This window comes from Geospiza fortis, unplaced genomic scaffold (assembly GCF_000277835.1).
Source record: "Geospiza fortis unplaced genomic scaffold, GeoFor_1.0 scaffold157, whole genome shotgun sequence".
Classification (NCBI taxonomy): domain Eukaryota; kingdom Metazoa; phylum Chordata; class Aves; order Passeriformes; family Thraupidae; genus Geospiza; species Geospiza fortis.
Window position 1 is genome coordinate 1,227,463 of NW_005054314.1, and position 22,568 is coordinate 1,250,030.

Here is a 22,568-nt window from a genome sequence, read left to right on the forward strand (position 1 = left end):
CTCAAATTTATACACCATGCACACTGTATTAGATTTTTCTGAGGTAAAGGGAAATGCATTTGAAATAAAATATTGAGAAAGCATTCAAAAATTTACAAGGACAAACTGACAAGTCTCCAGACTTCAGTTTATTTTCACAGAATGTGAGTGGACCTGGAATTTGGTTCATCTAGACATCTAACTTCTGCTTTTCCCACCTTCAGTTAAACCAAAGCAAGATAAAATTGATGCTTTCAGATCCAGATTTGTGTGCATCAGCTCAACATTTATTTAACTCACTCAATCATCTCAGCTGCTCACTCAGAATCCTTCCAGCCTTTGAAGATATTTTGACTGCAGTGTTTATCGTAACTGCAAGCATATATTTCCTACTGATCTATCTTTTATACAAGTAGAGCTACAACTGCAAAGCAGTTCAGCTCTGAGGCAGCTTCTTCACAGTCAAATCAGCTCCAGCATTAACTCAATTTTATAGTTGAGTTCTCTGGGCACATGGAGCTCAAATGTCAACTACAAGGGTGCCCCATTTAGGACCTAATGGTTTGGCGCCTTTGTATACCTCATAAGCTTTTTCCAGTGAACTGAACATGACAGATTTTCTCAAGCTCTGAGTCAGTTGAAGTAGCTGAATTACAGGAAAAAATCCACATAATACATGGTGTATATATTCCACCAGCAAAGTGGAGGTTCCATCATTAAAAACCTGAAGACATACCTGGAGGAAAGTTAGCAATCAGGTGGCATTTAGACTTCAAATTCTGGTGGCAGTGAGTTCTACTTTACAGAGAACAGTTAGCAAATGTTCTGAGCCACAAGCCCTAGCCTGGAGGTCAGTGTAATGGAGAAAAAGAGGACAAAACCCCATCAATACAAATACACATGAGTGCACAGGCATTAACCAATCAAACCTCCAGACATTCACCACTGCAGACAGACACAGGGTCAGGATGTATCAATACCCTGTACATCCAGTGCAATCAGCTGTACTAACCCCCTGGGAGCTCTCCCAGAGCATTACACCATTAGAGACAAAGTTTTCAACAAATACTGTCTGTGTATTGATTTGCAGTGATAAAAATATCAGGTTCAATGAATGGCCCTTTAGAGCAGTATTTCTGATACTCCTGAGGTGCCACAGGACAGCTGGAGGAGATGCTCGCACAGGGATGCAGGAGACTTCTCCTCAGTGTGGAACAGTGGGTGCATTTCCCCAGTCTACACCTTTCTAATGTTCTTAATCCTCTCTCAAACAGGATTTGCCATCCCTGTATGTGTACAGACCTCCTGCTGCAGAGGTACAGGGCACACAAGATATTGAATCTCTGCCACATCCCTCAAAAGCCAGACTCAGCCATGGCCAGAAAATCCACTGCATCAATTCCTATGCCATGGAAAAGACTGAAAGTTTACCAAAAGTTTACCAAAAGCACAGTGTTTGCATCTTCCTGCACAGCATGATGGGCTGGATTACCACAAATGTGAATTAATTAATTACTTGCAAAGAGTGGCTCCCTATGTAGATGCAATCACAAAAACAATACTGACATTATTAGATTCTATTCTCATTGCCAGGGTGTGTTTTAAAGCAATTAATATCCTATAAAGTTGCAGGGTTTGCTTTACCTTCAAAACAGAGAATGGAACTTAGCAGTCACTACTACCCCCACTTGGTTTGATGTTTAGATCTAGGCTCTCTCTGCTATCCCATATAACATTCCCATTGATAACCCCACTGTGCTGCATTCACTCAGAGCTCCTCAACTCATTACAGGAACTAATGAGTCTGAAAAGCAATAAGAAATCTCCAGGAACAGGAGAAATGTCCTTGTCTCCCCTTTGCAAACTGAACCAACTGGATAAATATTTGGAGTTCTCTATGGGAGGGCAGTGATAGGGCAAGAGAAATACAGTTCCAGGATGGTGCTCTGACCATTTGCTTTGCTGAGCTGAGCACATGACTTAATGTGTACATGGGGGGTAAGGGGTGAGAGAATCTCACCAAATGAATAAAAGACAATTCCCTTTCACTGCTTGGTTTGTGTATTTAAGGACTCCTGGGAAGTTAGCTTTGTACAGGACTCAAGTTTCCTGCATTCAACAAAGGTGCAAGGGAAATGCTCTCTGCTCAGCCTCAGAAAAGAACACAGCCTCATTGCTGCCTCTCCAGTGGAGCAGAAGACTTGGAAACTGCACAGCAGGCAAGCTCCTAGCCCACCTTCAGTGCTTCTTCAGCCTCAGTCATGGTTCTGCATCAGCATTCCACAAGGCCTTACGGACAGAGAGATCAAAGGAGAGGCTGAACCCTGAACAGCCTCTTTCTTATCAAATAAATGCTTGAGGAAATAAAGCCTCAAGAATGCAAGGCACTGCATTCAGTTAGCATCTTCATGGCCTATAGAAGACAGACAGTGGCAAGCAGCCAAGAGAAAGAGGTGAAATTTTTTGCCTGGGGCTTTTAAAGACCAATTTCCTCCATGCTACAAAAATTATTTGAAATCAAGCTTATGCTCCAGATTTCAGGGCACACACTTTCCACAGCAAGAGGCATCAACACAGGAAAATGGAGCCTGTGGACCTCATGTGGTCCTCCAGGTCAGCACTCTGCAGCCAGCCTCCCCAGAACACACTTCAAGCTACTGCAGGACCTCAGAGAAAGCCCCTCTACTTCTGCTGAAAACCAAGGTTAAAAAAACACAGAATGCAGGATGGTTTAATATTCAGATTACATTTTGCAGCAAAAGGTGAATGAGAGGTTAAATTTTCTTCTCTCTTATTAAAGCACATTAGAGGCCTCTGTTCTGACAAAATGTGGTTGATGGCTTTCCTCGCTGGGAGCCCAACAAGCTATCAATGAACTCATTAATCCAATAACAGCTAAAGAAGTAAAGTTTACCCTCTGCAACTTCACTGAACAGGATTTCAGAGTCAATCATAGCAATAGCAAAGCCAGCAAGATTTCTATTCCATTTTCACATCCCTTGAGCATATCAGAAACTCAGCAACCTAAGCTCCCTTTGCTCTCCATGAGATGAGTGACCTGCACTCAAGGCCCACAGCACCGAAAATGCTGAACAGTGTGGGATTCAACAAAACAGCTTTGTTGAAACAGGGTGCAATCCAACATGAGAGGGGGAACCAGGATCTGACCTTGTACAGCTGATCCCACTGGGCTGTTCTACAACAGAGTGTTTCTAGGAAGGAATTCCCAGGGGGTTTTGCCAGCCCCTAGCTGGTCCCTCCCATGACTGTTTAATGTAGGTATAAAAGATTAGCACAAACAGCAGTTTACACCAGGATCCTTGCTACTCTCTCCACTGGTAATGGGGAGGGGAAGAGTTTATAAAGTTAAAGAATATTGAAGGAGGAATAGTTCAAGAAGGTTTAAGGTCCTTGTCCAAGGATCAAAAATAATAAATACCGCAGTAGTACCCACCAGGAAATCTGGATAAGCATCTAGATAATATTTAATATCAATAAAATATTCTCCCAGAATCAAGCAGGGGGTCATAATTCCCCATAGCAACAGACAACATTCAGCTCCTAACCTTGAGAAAATATCCAGAGTAACAGCCATGCACATGGAGAGATCTGTTCCCAGCTCTCACACCTTGCATTCAGACACTGCCCCCGACCCCCTGTGTCCCCACACCTTGGCTCCTCTGTGAAGACTCTCCAGAAGACAGGTCCCAATGTGCTGAACTCTCGTTTGCTACAATCTGCCTTGAGAAGCCTCTGCCTGACAGCAATTCTGAAGGATTTCTGCTGTTCAACAGTGCCTGAAGCATTATGTCCTGCCCTCCTAGTGAGTGTGTGTGCAACACTAATGGAAAGCAGCTGGTGGGCTGAAGCAGACTTTAAAAAAAAAAAGTAAGAGGAGGAAATGCCTTTCATACAGTCACACAGACTCCTTCTGTAATTGTGTGAGAAGCCAAGAGGATAAGAAGGGGGAAGGGTGAATGGGAAAAATTCATAAGCACTCTGTTACCAGTCCAGAAACTGAGAGAGTCAATTCCTCTGTCCCCTGCACTGCTACCCCATCTCCCCAGACTCCCTGCACTCCTGCCATTTGTTGGTTTAGGGAATTGACTGGGAATATGTGTCCCTGCATGTGGGCACTGACTGTAGCACAGCCCTGGTGCCTTGAACCTGAGGCAGGTACCAGCAGCAGGGCAGCTTTGCTTTGTGCTCAGCTCAGGAGGCCAAAGTGAAGTCCCAGGGCTTTGCAACACTTGGCACCAATGCCAGACAGATTAACTTGGTTTGGAGCCACTTCAAGCTGTCCTCATGCCCCTAATTTCTCTGCTGTGCTTATTAGCATGATCTTGGGTAGCTGCTGTCTGTGCAAGATCTCTGCTGCAAGTTTGCATCAGCTCAGACAATACAGCAAATATCTACCTGCTAGCCAAAAGCCAAGGAAAATGATTCTTGATAGCCCATCCCTGATAATAATTTATCACAGATTTTACAGTGCATTTGCAGAGAAATGTGACAGAAATTTGCCCAAATCAAGACTGGCTCTAACATAGTCATGATCTAAGCCACAGCAAGATTTTGGCCCCAGACTGTCTCTATTTTAAAGGAATGGCCAATAAATGACTCAGTTAAATTCCACCACTTGGCATTAGCACAGGAGTAAGATTTTCCCATGTAGTAATTCTTTTTCTTCACGCCAACACACTGGGGAAATTTCAGGAAGCAGCTGGAATGAGGATCTTCTCCCACTCTTCCTAAAAAGAAGAAAAGGAATAGCAAAGCCTTCCAGCAACCACACTAAAGGAACCATTTGCCAGCAGCAGGAGACACCCTCAGATCCACTTGACAGGGATACATTTGAAGTAGCTGTGGAGGAGGAGGAACATGCATTTAAAAATCATCAGGGATGTAACCAAGGCTGCCTTTGGCAGCTGGGAGCTGCTCCCAGGGAGCATCACTGCCTCTGGAAATGGTCTCAAGGCAAAGCAACAGGAAATGCCAACCACTATCACCTCAATGCCAGCAGAGTCAAGGTGTCAGAGAGTCAAGTATGGGGATAAAAGTCAAGCTCACTGTCTCTGCCTCTCCAAGCGGCAAATTCCACAAGTGTAATCTTCCATCCAGATTGGAGGTGGGCCCAGCTTGTGTATGTGCTTTTTACCCCCTGGCAAATTCCACAAGTAAGTGTAATCTTCCATCCAGATGGGAGGTGGGCATATTTAGCCACTGTTTTCCAGCTTGTGTATGTGCTTTTTACCCCCTCTCCGAATTCCTAATTAATTTTGTTTCCCCTGGAGCCTTCAAGCATAAAGTTTGATGGCTGGGATCTGACCTGGGGTGTGCAGAGCCCTGGGAGTTCATGGGCTGCTTTGTGGGGGTCAGCAAAAGGTGGCAAAGGAAAGAGGTTTGCCATCAGCTGGCTTCAACATGCTCTACAAGGGCTTGACAGACTGTGAGCCTGAGAAAACTTCATGGAAATTGCCAATATCTGCAAATCCTGAAGGTGACAAGTATTAGTTTAGACAGCAAAATCTATGAGACAGAGCTTGTCTTTTAAACACAGTCTAGCAGATGGAGACTATTGGGCTGGGATTTGGGTAAATTCACTGGTTTTCCCGGCTCTGTCATTGAATAGCAGGGCAAATTACTGGGTTTCTAACAAGAGCCAGGTTATTTATCACTCAGCCATGAGCTGCTTTACCTGTGGAATCACCATGGTCACACTGAACTCCTGCAAAGCTTCATGAGCCCTATGGGAGAGTTAAATATCACCTCTGCTGCAGGAGACCAGCATGCTGGGGCTGTATGGACTGACACAAGTGCTAGAAACACATAGAAGGTAAATCACAAAAAACCCCATAAAATTTCACAGGAGCAATCTGCATATCTGCCTTGCCCCCATATTTGAGTCACAGTGATTTCCAGTATGTTATTCTCAGAAACTGGGAAGGATCATTACACCCTGGGCCTGAAAGAAAGGAGTCTGGAGGCCTTTTCATCAAATTAAGCTGTCTGACTGTTGCAGGAAAAATGAGGCTGAAACAATAGAGAACTGAACACCAGAACTGAAACATGGAACTTCAGGCTATATCTAAAGCTTTCTCTTTTTTAAAGGTTTTTCCAAAACCGTCACTTATCCCCCAACTTTTGGTTAAAGAGCTGCTTAAGGATGGGGGGGGGGGAACCTTCAGATACAATGAAACTTCTCAGGACAAAAGATAATAAAGACATTTAATGGCCTAGAATTCAAAGTGCACTTTAAAAAAAAAATAAATAAATAAATTAAAGGGAGGAAAACAGAAAATGCTGGGAGAAACTGTTACAATTTTTCTCTGAAGATCAAAATGCCATAAACCCAGCCAGCCATCTTTTGGCTATAAAGAAGCAAATAAAACACAGGCTTTGTGGTCTCAGAAGCTGCCTTTGGCAGGAAGCTCAGGAAATCTCTCTTCATGTGAAGTCCCAAAATCTATTTGTCAGCATCTGCTGCCTGTACACACAACAAATAAAAACAAGGCCAGTTCCTTTCCAGTTGAAACACAGTGTCTGGCTGGCTCACCCCGAGTTCCCACTGCCCTGGGCATTTCTGCAATTCAGAGCCCATCCTGGCTCCTGATCAGGGAAGGCCAGAGGCAGCCTCTGTGCTTGCAGAGGGAGCTCTGTGGGAAGTTTGATGGTTTGATTTCCCTCCCTTCTTCTATCCTAAAGAAAACCTCCTGCTGTCCCTGCTCTGCTCTCTCTAGAGCCTCAAGTTAGGCAGCTCCTGAAGTACAATGGTCTTGGAGCACACGGAGAACTCTTGGAGCCAAGGGAGATCATCCATGTGCTCAGAGCAGTTCCTGAGCCATTTCTGTCCCAAGGGCAACTCCTGACCTTTTGCTCTAGCTGAGCAACTACTAAAAAGGGATCCTGCTTCTCTGGGATTCCAGACACAAATACCTCTCTAAAACAGGATCATCTAAAATAAGATTATCTCAGCTAATGCTGTTCTGCACCCATGGAGTATCAAGCTGAATTCCACTGTATTTTAAGGCAGTGGTACAGCAGCATCAGGGGGCAGAGACTGACACCAAAGACAACAAGAACTGCAAGATGGGGTAGTGACAAGCAGGCACATGGGGGAGAGAATCAGATGGGGACAGACATTCTGTAAGATCTTTATAGGCCAAGGCTGCAAGAAAGGAAGCAATGAGACAATTGGCATCTTTTTAATTTAAGCTTTTGAAACATTCTTTTCACTGAACTGAAATGATGGAAAGCAGTGTGGCTGCTAGAGTGAGCCAGCAAACAATTCCTCCACACCTCTGCCAGGCCTGTATTTTCCCATGCACAGAGATAGCTTGATGGTTACCACAATGTCTCCATCCTAATTCTGAGCTAGACCACACAAATAATCTCATTTGCATCAGAGCTACTGTGGGGATCACAAGTGCCTTGTTAGATGAGTGATACCTGGAAGTCCCAGCAGAAGTGCACAGTTACATATTCCTGAGAATGTATAAGCATAAATGAAATCATCATGAATACAAGCCAAACATTTATTTAGCTCACTAATTAACACCAGATCCTTGAATCTCAGAGGCCAGAAGGAAAAACCACCACCAAAATTCTGAAGCTGGAATGCCATCTTGGATGGTTAGAAAGCAAGATCAGGCAGCTTTGTCTGCACAGCCAGGTTTCCCTGCTCTGAGAGTGCCACAATTCCCTCTAAGAGCATCCTTAGGGCTGAGATGGAGTTAATTTTCATCCTAGCAGCTGGTATAGGGCTGTGGTTTGGATTTGTGCTGGAAACAGTGCTGATCACTCAGAGATGCTTCCTTTAGCACTAAGCTGGTCTTACCCAGAGCCTTCCCTGCCCCTCAGCCCACCCAGCAGCGAGAGGCTGGGGGTGCACAAGGAGCTGGGAGGGGACACAGCCAGGACAGCTGACCCCAATGACCCCAGGGATGTCCCAGACCAGGGGGCCTCATCCTCAGCACAGAAACCTGGGGGAGAAGGAGGAAGGGAGGGCATTTGGAGGGATGTTTTTTGTCTTCTTGTCACCATTACATGTGACAGAGCCCTGCTGCTCTGGGGATGCTGAACACCTGCCTGCCCTGGGGAATAAATTCCTTGTTTTGCTTTGCTTGTGTGCATGACATTGCTTTACCTATTCAATTGTCTTGATCTCAACCCAAGAGTTTTCTCACATTTACCCTGGGATTCCCTCTCCAGTCCCAGCAGGGGAGAGGGAGGGAGTGGCTGTTGCAGGGCTGAATTGCTGGGGTTGAAGCACAACAGTCACAAAGGTACCAAAGTGCTACAGCTTGGACACAGGACACAACAGACACAGAATGTCTTGGCACCTGGACACCTCTCCAAATGCAGCAGCACACACAGGTGTAACCGTACAGCTAAAGAAATGAATAATGGGGTGGGTGGCCTTTTTCACACACGTTGTGTTGGAAACATTGGACTGTTGGCACAACCTTGACTTTTGGCACAGTGATGAGCAGTGACAGCTCAGCATCTGCAAGCAAAATCAGACAGGATATCAACTGCCTGGGGTTTTCTTTCTTTGTTCATACAGTGACTCCCCCAATGGAGTGGGAGGCCAACTGCAAACTTGAAAAAAATAATTATGAATAAAATAATAAGATAAACAAAAAATATGAGAGTTTGCAGTTAGTATTTGCTGTATTCAAAATAATATTTAAAACTACTTAATCCATAATAGTTTTACCAACCCTGAGACTATAACAGATGTAATGCAGAACTATAAGCTTGAATCACATTAGTATAGAACACCTTGTGCTCAACTGGTTTCTTACAGCAGGAGAAATATGGGGGGTGGAAGGGAATCAACCTTGGAATTACCTTGGGGTTTTTTCCTGTTTCCCCATGGACAGACTTATCTCAGATTTCCTCAAATCTGGCTGGTAATCAGCTCCAGCTGCCCTACACCAGCTCAGGCAGGTTATCTACTGGAAGCACAACTTGAACCCACTGCATTTTTGTCCCATATATCATCAGATTTCAGCTTTTACATCCAATTCTAGGCCTTCACATCACCGATGTGAAAGCCTAAAATTTTGTAGAACTCTGCACAAGAAGGAAATGACAAATTAATCTCTCCAATTGGCTCTAAGGGTACAAAGCTAGACACTTGGAGCAGCAGAAGTTTCTGTCTGAGAAGAGAACACAAGAGAAAATTATGACAAGATGTTTTCATGGCTCAGTCTGGCAAAATCACGTAGGCAAAAACCTGATGGTCAAAGGATGCATCACATTTAGCAGATCATCCCAGCCCAAGCTTCTGCTCCTCTGCAAGTGATGTAGGACAAGCAGCAGTGGAGGTCAATTTGACAGCATATCAGCCAAATGCTCAGAACCTTGGTGATAGCAAAAGGGCTGTTCCACTGAAACCAAATAAACAGGACTGCTTGGAATTCCTCTGCCTACAGCCAGCAAACACACTGTACCACTGTGGCTGCAAAAACAAACACCATCCAGAGAGAAGCACGAACAGAATGAGGAGATGGGAGTGACTCGCTGGTGGATTAAAGTAGAATTGAACTTCTTGCACAAAGATGAGTCAAACAGAGTGAATCACAAAGAGAAGTAGTTGATTTTTTGGTTAATAATACAGCACTGTTGTACGAACAGTGCCCAACTGCCTGCAGTGTCATGGCTCTGACACCTCCTGACTGCTTTTGTTCACCCTCTCTGCTATTTTTGAATAAGCAAACAGGACATAAGTCTCTATACATTTAATACCAGACAGAGCACTGAATGACTCCTGCGGGCTGAAGACAAAATCCTCACAAATATCCAAACACTGTACAATTGCCTAACACAGGAACATGCTCATAGGCTGTGCATGGAAAGATTCCTCCAAGAGACTCACAGCCCCTGAGGAGTCTTTCTACCTCAGCTCACACTCTCTGATTTGGCTTAGTGGGAAGAGCTCTCCACCTTCCATAAAACCTGTTTCTTGAAACTCATCCAAAGATTGTCTCTGCACAGGTGAACTTGCTTTGCTGGCCAGAAAGCACCTATCATACTCAGTTCCATCTCAAAATCCCCCAACACTGAAAAGCTGTTAATGAGTGATCCTTGCTCTTATGAAATAATATGCTAAAGTGATGTACAATAAAAAGATATGTAAACAAACATATTTCAGAATACCAAAGTGTTTATGGGAAGCATTTCACCTCTCCTGAATTCATCAGCCACACAGACAGATAGATCCCAGATCATCACAGGGGCAGTGGCTCTGCCACAGCTCCCAGGAAGCCTGCGCTGATTCCAGAGCTGCCAGCTGAGCCCATGGACCATGGCTGAGCCCAGATGATGCTGGGGGATGCCACAGGCACGGATGGCCAGGGAACTCAGTGTCTCACTTTAAACCGCCCTGGAGTCTTGGAGTGATGTTTCATGTCTAAAACAGTGCCAAAGAGCAAAGCATCTTTCCCTGCAGTCAGTCAGCAGCCATGCATCCCTCCCTGCAGTCAGTCAGGCAGCAGCAATGCATCTCTCCCTGCAGTCAGCAGCAGCAAAGCATCCCTCCCTGCAGTCAGCAGTGCTGCTCATCAGCCCTGCAGCAATGCAGCCTCCAGCAGGGAGGGAGGCAGGGGAGGATGAGCTGCTGACAGAGAGGAGCCAGCAGGCTCAGCCTGCCCCGGGCCAAGCTGCTCCTGCAGTAGCAGTTGGAGGAGCTTTAAAGCACTTCCCATCCACTCATCACTGTCCCAGCTAAAGCAGCAGCTGCTGGCTGTGGATGGGGAGCCAAAGGCTCAAAGGACCACACAAACATGTCAAAGTTGTAAAAAGTGCAACTGGCTGCAAGGACAAAGGGATTTTTGGGATTTCCACCATCCCCTATGAGCCTGTTCCACAAGAAGGCTGGGGTGAAGGTGCAGGGGCAGTGAACAGGCAGCCCACCCATCAGGTGGACAGCTCTGTGCCATCTTCAGAATAAACCCAGCAATCACCACAATCTCCTCCTGACACTTCTCTGAACAGGCAACAACACAAAATACAGCAACAGCACCTAACCCAAAAACATATTTTACTCAATTTCATGGTCATAACATCATTTTAGATTGGCAATTGCTTTCATCTCAAACAATCTAGAAATATATTGAAAATTCTACTGATGCATTCCTTGATCAACTTGCTTTACCAAAATGCTGAACTTCTTTGCAGGATAAAAGTGCACATCAGCATTTTTTCACAATTATGGAATATAAGAAAAGAACACAATACCCCACTGGAAGTGCAAAGCCTGGCAAAGCAGAAGAGACTCAAATTGAAACGTCCATAATTTGGGATTGTTTGTGAAAGGCACCATGAAATCCTGAGTGACCACATTAAATACAGTTAAATACATTCTCTTATAGTCTCCTATAGAAACCAGACTGAGCTGGCACATAAAGCCTTCAGCCAAATATTTTATATAGCTTCTAACACACTGTATTTATCTTTGGAAATTGGCAGTTTGCATTGACCATCAGGAACCTTGCTATTCAAGCAACCACATTTTCAGCTCATAAAAACATACTTGGCTAGTCCCAAAAACTGAGGAGCACATGAAAAGATTCCTCCACAGGCTTTAGGAAACTTTATCATATTTGTTCAGGTTTAATATTTTTTTTCTGGCACCATGCTTGGAGCAAGAAAGAAACAGAACTCTGCAACAAGAGTGATGATAAACTCAGCAGAACAATTCGAGATTACTCAGGTTGCATATGCTGGTTAAAGAGAAATATGAAATCAATTTAGAAGTTTTATTTCAGTGAAATAGCGGCCAAGATTGGGACTGTGATGAAGAATTACCTGGATTAGGCTTTAGGGTCTTTTTTCATTTCATAAGAGGTCATTAACCAAGCACAGGGACAAGACTATGTGTACAAAATCAGATTCAGCCAGACATTATTACAGTGTACCAAGGCAGAGCCTTTGCTTCCTCTTGTAAGATGTGGGGCAGTGGGGAAATGTGCCAGCAGCACAGGAGAGCACTCTCTAAAGCAGCTTTTAAAACACTCCAGGTGCTTTAGCTGGACCCAGCAGCTCAAAGCCCTGGAGGGAACCCTTCCCCAAAGTCCATGGCAGCTTTCCTGGCAGGCTCTGAGCTCCAAGCCACTTTGGCCAAATTCCTACTGGTATCCAAACCAATTGCTTAAAGCATAAAAGTAATTTCATTCCAAAAGAGCTTTCATTCAGAAAGCAAATTAGCTCCTACAGGTCAAACGACCACGTGAGAATTTGGGGAAGTTGTTCCAATGACACGTTTGTCCAGAAAGATAAATACTTCATGTTAAACTCCAAACAAATTTCATTGAAAATTAATCTCAGGGTAAAAACATCACTATTTCTGCAACTGGTGTCTTGAACTCATTTTAAGTGCCAATAACCACAATCAAATCAGTACATAAAATCTGTGAAGACTGCAATTGGTTAGTAGGTGCATTAATTCACCTGGGAACACATCACAGGGCTGAAATAACAGGCTGAGGAATAGAACCTGTGCACATATATCAAGTGTAGAGACCTGACTGAAGAATACCAAAAAAGAAGAATCTGTTGAATTAAAAAAAACCTGTTCCTCATAAGTCAGGGGGAGATTGACCAGGAGAGAAGAGATGGTTTCAACATGTAAAAAAGCTTTGTCTGTCCAGCCTTTATAGCCTCTCTCTGAATTACAAATTGGTTTTAGGTGCATTAGATTCTGAAGGATCTGGGGGGGGGAATCAAACAATGTAAATTTACTATTTTTTGTCAATTCAAGTGCCAATCCACCTACCTTGATCAGGACTCACTCACAGCCCTTTTGCTAGTTCTGATGGCACACTTTCCCTTTATCTAAATCAAACTTCTCTGCCAAATATTAATTCCCTGTCACAAATTCCAAAGGAGGAAAGGAGTCAATACGGGATGGAAAAGCCAACAGAAATGCAGTAGGAGTTGTGTGCCTTTGAAAATGCACATTTCCACCAGAGTAATGTGAGACAAACTGCTGGTGTGAGGGATCCAGCCTTTGGGAGAAGAAAAAGGAGTCAGTTTCCAGCTCCACTTTTGAGCTATTTTCCTCCCTCTGCTATCCAGGATTTACCCACATATTTAACTATGAGTATTCACATCTTAAGCCTCAAGACACAATTTCACTTGCCCTCCACTGTGCACGTTCCCTGTCTGTAATCTCTCACCAGGAGCAAGAATAGAGCCCTCTGCAGTCCGCTGGTGCAAAACAAGATCAAACCACTCCTCAGGTTTGGCAGCAGGAAATTTTGTTCCGTTCCTCAGCAGGGAGAATGTCAAAGGAAAAACAGAATGCATCTTCATGGTGGTTTAAAGCACAAATACTAACATGATTCTCTCATTCTGTTTCCCTTGATAGCCTACTCCAACAGAACATGGCAGCAAAGCAATAATATAATCATTTTTTTTAAATACAACCAAATCTCTCAACAGGGAGCAATTACAGAAACAAACCTCAGATTGCTTATAGAAAAAATGAGCTCATCAAGTTCTTAAAGAGCATTTACTGCCAGACTTCTAGCTGAACATTTTTTAAAAGCCAATGTGAATTTCTGTATTTCTCCTTTTTATGTGTTAATGTAGAAACAATACAATTAACCACTAGGGAAGAGGGAATTTTCCCTCTTGCTATAATTAAACAGGAAAAGGTTCTTAATGCCTTTTCCAATATTTCATGTTTATATCTCTGAAGAAGTAAAAACCATGACCAATTTCCACCAAACAAATATTTTAGCCAGGACTTATTTTTTGCACTTTTGTGCTCAGGCTGGCACTTCAGACCCAAGGCAAACCCACTTTGTTGAAGCCTGCAGCAGCAACACAACAAAGACAGAATTTCAAAGTACCCACTAGACTCAGCTCCCTTTGGGAAGGTGCAGGGGAGGGCTCAGCATGGCACTTACTTTTTACTTTTCAGGCACGCGTAGAACCCAGCCATGGTGCTCCCAGGGAGGTGTGCGTGCATTTAATTCATTCCAGGGTGGGGATGCCAGCCCAGGGATTCTGTGCAGAGCTCCCCAGAGCCCCGGCGTGCTGCAGCAACCCCTGGCCAGATAAAGTTCCTGATCTGAGGCACTCAGACTCTGCTGAACTGGGTCCAAGGAGGGCTGTGCCTGCTCCATAAATGGATATGAATTGTTAACTCCCCCTTTTCCTGTCTCCTTCCAGCTATTGGTACGCACAGTATCCGAAGTGTAAAATACCATATGGCATTGGTTCCATCCCTCTGTGGGGCTAATGAGGGGCTTGGTTATAATTAGGATGTGAAGAAGCCCTGAGGAGATTAATTGTTATTGTTATTTTTTAGACAGAGGAAAGCTACAGAAAATACTTGCAACATCTTCGAAATAACGACTAAAAGCTGCAGTTATTCTCCAGCACAAAAGGGGTGCACAGGATCTTTCAAAACAGGCATTATCCCAGTTCACTGTAAATCACAATCTATTCTAACCAGCTATTCTGCACATTAACAGGAAAAAAACCCAAACAACAGCATCCCTGCAATATTGCAAGGTCAGGCAAAAAGCTCTGGAGTTTAAATTAGCCAGCACACCCATATGGCAGAGTTACTGCCTGGTAACTGTGATCTCTGCCAATTTACCAACAGTTGTCACTGTCACAGCCAAGGAGGCACTCACTGGGTGTGGGAACAGGTACATGCTGGGGAACACAAACCTCAAGGAGCCTCATTCACAGGGGTGACCCAAGTCCTGGGGACAATATAGCTGTACTACACATTTCTGGCATTCCATTGCATTAAATTCATATGGAAATGAATTTGCATCATGGCTGTCAATGGCCTCTGTTGAGGTAAAAGCAGAGAGGAGGCAAAACATTTCTGGTGCTGCCTGCACATGGGGAGGGAGCAACAGCAGCCTGAGCCTGCTCCTGCAGTCACATGGCCTGCTAAGAATATCAGCTCCTAATTAAAAATTGCATGGCTATTTCAAAGTAGGAGGTTCATTACCCTCATAATAGCAAAGTAAAGATTTACAGTCATTCCTAGAAGATCAGAAGAAAACCACATTTATTTGTATTTCTCAGCTGGTACAGAGTGTTTGAATACTTGGGTCTGGCAAGCCAGTAGGAGGGAGTATTATTAAATATTTTTATATGAGTTTCTTAAAGACATTTAGTAGAAATACCAGATCTACAGTGGAGAAGTCCTTTTTGAACACTTGGAAAAAATACTTTAATGCCTTTCTCATGAGAGACACATGTAGTTTGAGAAATAGACCTCTGGTGAGGAGTCCCATCAGTGGCTCAGCTACAGCAGTTTTCTCACAGTGCAGAAGTTTGACATCTGTGAATGGACAACTCCATTTCTCAATTTTCTATAAAGGCCCCTAGACAAAGGAAAGCTGTCACACAAATATCAGAAGAAAACAAGTGCAAGGGCCATCACAAACAGGAAAGAAATCATATTCTAGTCGAGTTTCCCACTTAGCTGGAAAGCAAAAGCTTCTACAAGCAGCCAACTTCAGTGCCATCCACAGAGTGCATTTGCATCTGCAGATCCAAGCTGACCTCAAGCAAATATAACACATTTTCTGTCTCTTGGGAAAAGACAAAGCAGTAAAAATACAGTAGCACTAGAGGAAGTTTGACTGGAATGTTGGGAATTACTGCACTTGTCATGATGACTTCACACTGAACCCTTAATCCCAGCAGAAAAAGGATCACTAGAGAGCATTAATCTCCATCCATCAGACAAAGCCCACAGGAAAAAAAAAAAGGAAAATCAAGGCTTCAGTTATTGGGCAACCACCACCAGGAAGGAACTCCTGGGGATCACTGGAGAAACATTCTGACTGGCTTAAAGCACAAAACCTTGCATGTAGGACTGCATCTGAAATCTGCCTGGCATTTTGTTCAGAAAAATGCTGCCAACAGAAACATTTGTACTACAGTAAGAAATGAAGGAGACCTCGTGAGTAATTCACATTTATTTTTAAAATCAAGAAAGATCAAATGGCCTTGCAGTGGGAAGGCACAGTCCCTAAAGCTATTGGAAGGGTGTAATCCTGATGACTTTGGAAGAATTTCATCACTTTAACTGGCATAAAACACAGCCTGGAAGCTTAAAAAATCAGCATTTTTCTAACATAAAACAGATTTCCTGTCTCCAAACCTCCTCAGATGGCTTGTCTTTGCTTCCTTTCAATATTGTTTCTTTCTTTCATGCATTTTTGTCTTGAAGTTACTTACCTGAACGTGCAAAACTTCATCTGTTGGCTTCCATTTAGGTCAAACATAGTCCTGTTCTCAGCAACCAGCAGCTAGCAACACACATTGCACCATCTCAAAACCCCCTTACTTTCCAAGAAGCACAAACTAGTAAACAGTCATTAAAAATAATTATCCCACCTCAGGATTTAATACTTTTTGATTCTCTATCTTCATATCACCCTCCAAGGCACATCATGCTAGATTTATTATTCACTCCTCTGCCTCTTTATCACCAGCACAGCTCCAAATGGCTACACACTGAGCATTTTGGTACAGCCCTGAAATCTTAGATGTTGATAAACATCACAGCTCTGTGTCCACAGGCAAATCAGTGCAAGCAAGCAGGTATGAGCTGTAGCTGCTCTGAGAGCCAGACATCCCTGCACTGACATTTATTTGCTCCTCACTTGTCAAGTGCTGAAGTGAATGGGCTGCTCTACTGCCAGTTAATTAATTTGAACTCTTTTCAGCTGGGAGGCAGAGGAACACCAAATAACCACAGACTTCAGCAGAGTAAAGATGGTTCTTCAAAGACAGGGAAGAGAGCAAGTTTAAACACCTGAATTTTCAATCAGATCTGGATTTCCTCTAAAGACTGTGGCTTGGCTTGATTGAAATAGCCCAGTCTAGGCCTACTTTCATTTGAAAATCATGGCTTTCTTCAACTCACTGTCATGGCTTTCCCTCAACAGCCCAACATTGCATCAGACCCCTGCCCATCCAAATCACTGCCCATCCAAATCACTGCATGTTCAAATCACTGCCCCATCCAAACCACTGCACATCCAAACCACTGCACATCCAAACCACTGCACATCCAAATCACTGAACGTCCAAATCCCTGCACATCCAAATCTGCCTCACTTTCCCTGCAGGGAGAACAAGCAGTCCCAGGGGCAACCTGCCCTCCCACATTGGTACCAGCAGCAAGCTCCCAGCACCTGGTAAACTTCCCAACAAGTTTCTTAATTTCTCCAAAGGGAACAAGGGAGGCAAGACTGAGCAAGGTCCAGCCAGCCAACCATTGAGAAATCCCTGCATCAAAATACAGCTCCTAAAATCATCAAGCTCTTTGTTTCACATGCACTTGAGTCATTGCAAAAAAGCCTCTTCAACTGAAGTAACCAACAGCAATCACTAATCCAAAGGAGGAAGCTCAAATACACAAATATTACAAATACCCAGGGTACATGCCAACAGCCTGAGAGCTGAGGTGTTAGGAGCTATGCACACAACCAGCAATCCTGAATATATTCCATGTCCAACAGAGCTACTGTGCTTCTTGCAGCCTCTTGGTGCTGGATCTGTAAGGACAAACCCCTCCCCAGCTCCCTGACTGCAAACACTGCACATGTGCAAAGTGCTCATCCAAAGCTTGCATGGCGGCAGGACACACAGCAGCAGCAAGGGACCAGAGGCCACACAGTAAGGAAATCACACGTTTCACAAGCTGGGTTTAAACAGGGTTGTTTGGTTTACATTTTTAAAATTTATTTTCAGATAGGGACAAAAGTTTCATTTGAGAATTTCACTACACAGATTTAGTGGTAGGAGTAAAAATCCTACACCAAAGTGATGACCGTAGCATTTCAGATTTCCAGTACATTCTGATGTCTCTGAAATGACTTCTTAGCAAGGTAAATGCCACACTGTGATAGGGTGAGCCATCATATACAGATCCTTGAGCCCCTTGGGTTTTATGGCACGAAGATTCTGTGTGTTCCCTAAAGCATGTTGCATTTGTACTCCTAGCAACGCTTTGCAACAATGTGCCAACATAAATGTGGCTCTCAAGAAACACTTTGCTGAAAAAGAAAGGGATTCAGCTTTCCTACAAGCGAAATTCACAGGCTGGCAAATTGGCCAGGCTTGGAAATTTTCTGTGAAAACTCTCCAGTTCTAAAGAAACAACTAAACAGCACCACTGCTAAAAGCTGCACTATCAGAGGTTTAGACAAACAGGGTTGGAAACAACACAGTAGTCTGCAGACAACAAAGTGGAGATAAGAGGATTTCTGCCTTGCAGAGTTTGTACATCCATCTGTGATTAATATTATGAGGAAAATGAGGGTCAAAGCCTATCTGTGAAAACTGAAAGTCCCGAGTGCAGTCAGAGGCATCCAAATATGCACTATTTCAGCTTTTTATTCATGCATTTATTTCTCTATGTACAAATAAATTCTTCATGCCAGAAGAATTTGGCATGATACTCGCTCTGGAGTTTAATTACTCTCTGCTGCTCTAATTGTGTGTGTTTTCACACTTTGTGTATAACATAAGGGATTTGGAGAATTTTTGTTGTTGTCATTCCCTGTTAGAGGGACTTCCTGCAATCTCCTTCAATAATAAGAATATTTCTGAGACTGCAGCAATAATATAATCTCCTTGATTCCAATGTTTGGCAATTTTGAGTCTTCATTGTTTCTTGCAGTTTATCACAAACACACTGTCTTCTCCTCTGAGGAAGAAGTGAAGAAAAACTTTGTTATGGGCTATCCAGTGCATTACTGAATTCTAAAATATGGCCAGAAAAATACTGGCCCTCTAAATCTATCCTTTGTGTCCCTCCAGCCAAATGTGAGCTCTTCCTGGATTAACTGGAGATGAAGGTCAGGCCATGTGTCATTCAAAAGGTAATTTCCCCTAGATTTGCAACAGGATCACAGATGTAACCTCAGACTTCAGTGACAGAAAATACCAATTGCCTAACAAATAACACAGATCCAGAAATAGAATTGTTTGTTTGACATTTTACAATCTACAAGGATTTATTTGCATATAAATATGCAATTTATTTTTAGATAAGTAACAGCATCCCTGTATACACGGACCAGACCTCTCATATCTCTGCTTTTTTTATCCAGGACCATAAATCTAAAATCTACGATTTTAAAAAATCTGAATGGAAAACAGATTATTTTTGACACAGTAGAAGAGTTGGTATTTCCTGTGAAAATACTAGCATGGTCAATATTTTATATACTGGGTAACTGTGGTTCTTTTGTCCTGGTGGGGTTGGTGCAGAAGTTGAACAAAGGAGCTCTATTTCTGCACATTCTGACGTTAAAAAATACCATGTTAGAGAATATTAAGTTCCAACAACACAACTTTTCCTTCTCAGTGTCCAGGCAGGCACCAACACACGAGACCATCTGGAAAGAAATGTGAGAACACAGTGTGTAGCTACAGGCACATGGAGCAGTGCCTGCCCTGAGTGTCAAACATCAGAGGTAACAGTTACTGAGTCTAAACAAATATCCTGAGATGATGTGAATAATGAATTGAGTTTTCTACACACCATTCTTCCCAAATTCCTCTCTAGGGATAGATCCAGTTAATGTCCTCCAAACACTCTTGCCAAGCTCCCTTGGAGACAAATCAGACCAAGGCTGCCACTGATGCCTGTGCTGTGAGCAGCAATCAAGCTTAATGACTTCCCATGTATATTAGTTTAACACTAATGCAGGCCCACCTCCCCAGCAGACTGACTTCTGGTTTGTTTGTACAGGTATAAGCAAGAGGAGAACCAGGGATTCACACATCTGGAATAATATTCCTAAAACCATCAACATCCTGGATTCCAGCTGCAGCTGAAATCAAACTTTAAAAGTGGAGGTCATCCCTGATACCATCTCAGCAATAATACAGGAAAGCACGGAAGCACAGCTCTGGGGAAAAGGCTGGCTGGCTCCAGTGCCTGAAAACACAAGGCTAAAGATAAGGTGACCATTAACCTTCAGAGAAAGGCAGGGAAGTCCCACAATGTCCTGCCTGCAGGCTTTATTTCTCCAAGGGGAAATAAATAGAAAAATAAAACTCAGAACTGCATACTCCTGACATTTAACTCGAATGAGTATGCAATGGTAACACAGTGTTTTCTCTGTAACCTTTCCTCTGTATAAAGCCATGAATACAATACCTGGTTCATTCCTCAAACAGCAAAATAAGTGAAAATATTGAGTAACAATAAATTTATTCCTACCACTTGATATCTGTGAGATATCAGACCTGTGCCCCTCTGTATAGAATGTATTTGTTATCCCATACTGCTGATACAGTGGGGAGAGCTGAGGACGAGTAATTCAGTGACTGCTCCAGAATCCATAAACTGCAACTGAACTCAAAAGTTCCTGGTGACTGAAACTGTATTTTAGAGCCTTTGCCCATGATTCCTTGCTCAATAAGGAGAGCCAGAAAGATCCTACAAGAATAGCCACCCTATAAATATCCAAGATAACTTTAAGTTCCCTAGCCAGCCTTCAGCCATGGGAACTCTTACAGGAATAGTGGCATCAAAATGCTGAGTTCAATTAGAAATCAGTGACTGCACAACATGATTTGGCCTCGCATGTTGAGAGTTTTAACATCATCACATAATAAAAAATACCTCATACTGAGCCAATTTCACCAGAGTAGACACATAGCACATCAGAGTTCTTACACAGCAGCCTAACACATTACTCGGACAAGTTCTGGCAATCTTCAAATATCCCATTGTGCTCCCAGTTGTCTCTTAAATATGCTGGCACTGTCCTCACAGTAGTGGGAAGGGAAAATATCTAATATATACCCAGAGGCAGGAAATAAGCTAATTGCAGAATAATTTTACCTTAAAGTGTTGAATAAACCACAGTTCTGTGTCACTAAGTCACATCATCACATGTTTAAACTGAATCTCTGCTTGGTCCTTCCCAGCCACAGAGCCTGGCACGCACTTTAGCTATTTGCTGAGCTGATGGATGTGTCTGATGTGTGATCATCCCAACATCAGTGGTAGCCAAAAAAGCTGCAGCTGAGAGACATGTCAAATTTAAGTTCACTGTTGTAGTATCTCTCTGCGTTACCATGGAGTTTAGGAAATACCTACAGCTTTCCTAGGATAAATGCCACTCTCAGCCTCACCACTCCAGCCCCTATAGCTAATCTTTAAACAGAACATACTTGAGATCCACTGGTATTGGCATCAGGTGTTAAATCATCCTTGCTATTAAGTGGATCTTTCCACCCAGGTGTTCATACAGTGCCATGTCAGCCAACACTGCAGGTCCAAACAGAAAGGGGAGCAGCTGTCACCATCCACCATGGAGCTGAAAAGTCACCTACCCCTTCTACAGATTTTATCAACATCCACCCAAGAACACAAAGTCAGCTCCTGTCATGGAACTGTTGCTTTGGACATACACAGAGGTCAATGGAACTGATCCTTCCTGGCATGGTACTGACTGAGTCCTCAAGGGACTCTGTATATTGCCTGGAGATAAACACTGCCTGCTCCTCACAGGTTTCTGGGAAGTTATACTATGAGTCCAGAGTTTAAATTTACAGAGAAACTCTTGGATCTTTTCTCAAATGTCAAGCAAACCACACAGGCTACTTCTACTGTTTCCTTTCACTTGTCCTTTCACTTCCTCCTCCTGAGATAATGAAATCATTATCATATTAAAAAACAGGATAAATTCAGGAGAGCTCAGAAATCCTGACACTCTTGGAGAGACAACAGGATCAGAGAATGCATCTCCTCCAAAACTTCTCCCTTCTGTCATTACCAGTGCTTAGGAAAATACAAATAGCTTCTTGAACAATGGGATAAAATTTATCCTGACATTGTGAGGAAGAGCCTTAGATCTCTGTTACCTGGCTGCAGCCATGTGCAGTGAGTGACAGAACTGGGAAAAAAGGTCAGTTTGGGAGACACCAGGATTCAGGGAGACACAAATGTCCCCATATTGCCTGGTAAGGGCTGCAGCTCAACTCTACTAAGCTACACATCTTTTAAAAAGAAGGAAAAAAAAGTCACAAAAAAAAAAAAGTCTTGGCACTCAAAAGAGCAAAATCTGGCAATGGACCAGCCAAATCCAGCAGCATTAACCCTCTGTTTGCTGGCAAATACCCTTCCCACTTAACCTAGTGGTGTACAAAAATGGTCTCATGAAGCATTAACTGGGAGAAAAGAAAGGACACATTTAACCACAAGGTACTATAATGTGATTTGCTGCAAATTGTACCAATAATATTTAACAGACTCCTATGAATGATGGCAGCCTTTTTTATGGGCAAATATCGGTTATTGTAAGAAATGCACAGTCAGCAGAAAGAAAAATGAGTGGAACAGCAGATAAAAAGAATGGCAGTGAAATGACAGGATGGGCTGTGTGATTCCTTGACATGCCATTTTGCTGAGGTTAGCCCTAAAGAGGATGTCAAAGTTGTAAGCAAAATGAGTATGCACACTAAGTTCCATTTCCCCCCACAGGCTTATAAGCAGCAGTTTCAAGAAGTAAGATCCTCATTACTTCCTGCAGTTTTAAGAACTCAGAATAGTGCAGCCACCCCAAATTCAGCATTCC

The 22,568-nt window shown here is 43.2% G+C and overlaps 1 protein-coding gene across 2 annotated transcripts in view; it reads right to left on the reverse strand.

Annotated features, from left to right (window-relative positions):
• KIAA1210 (KIAA1210 ortholog) overlaps positions 1-14,045 on the reverse strand; it is a 38,348-nt gene extending 24,303 nt beyond the window's left edge. Inside the window, exon 1 of one of the 2 annotated variants that reach the window (XM_014306539.2) lies at positions 13,896-14,045. In XM_014306539.2, the coding sequence (XP_014162014.2) occupies positions 13,896-13,957 (62 nt within the window). In that variant the 5' untranslated portion in view covers positions 13,958-14,045. Of the gene's footprint in view, positions 1-3,649; positions 3,841-13,895 lie in introns of those variants that run through there. The other variant, XM_031056089.1, reaches the window with a different exon arrangement.
• Positions 14,046-22,568: the final 8,523 nt, after the last annotated feature.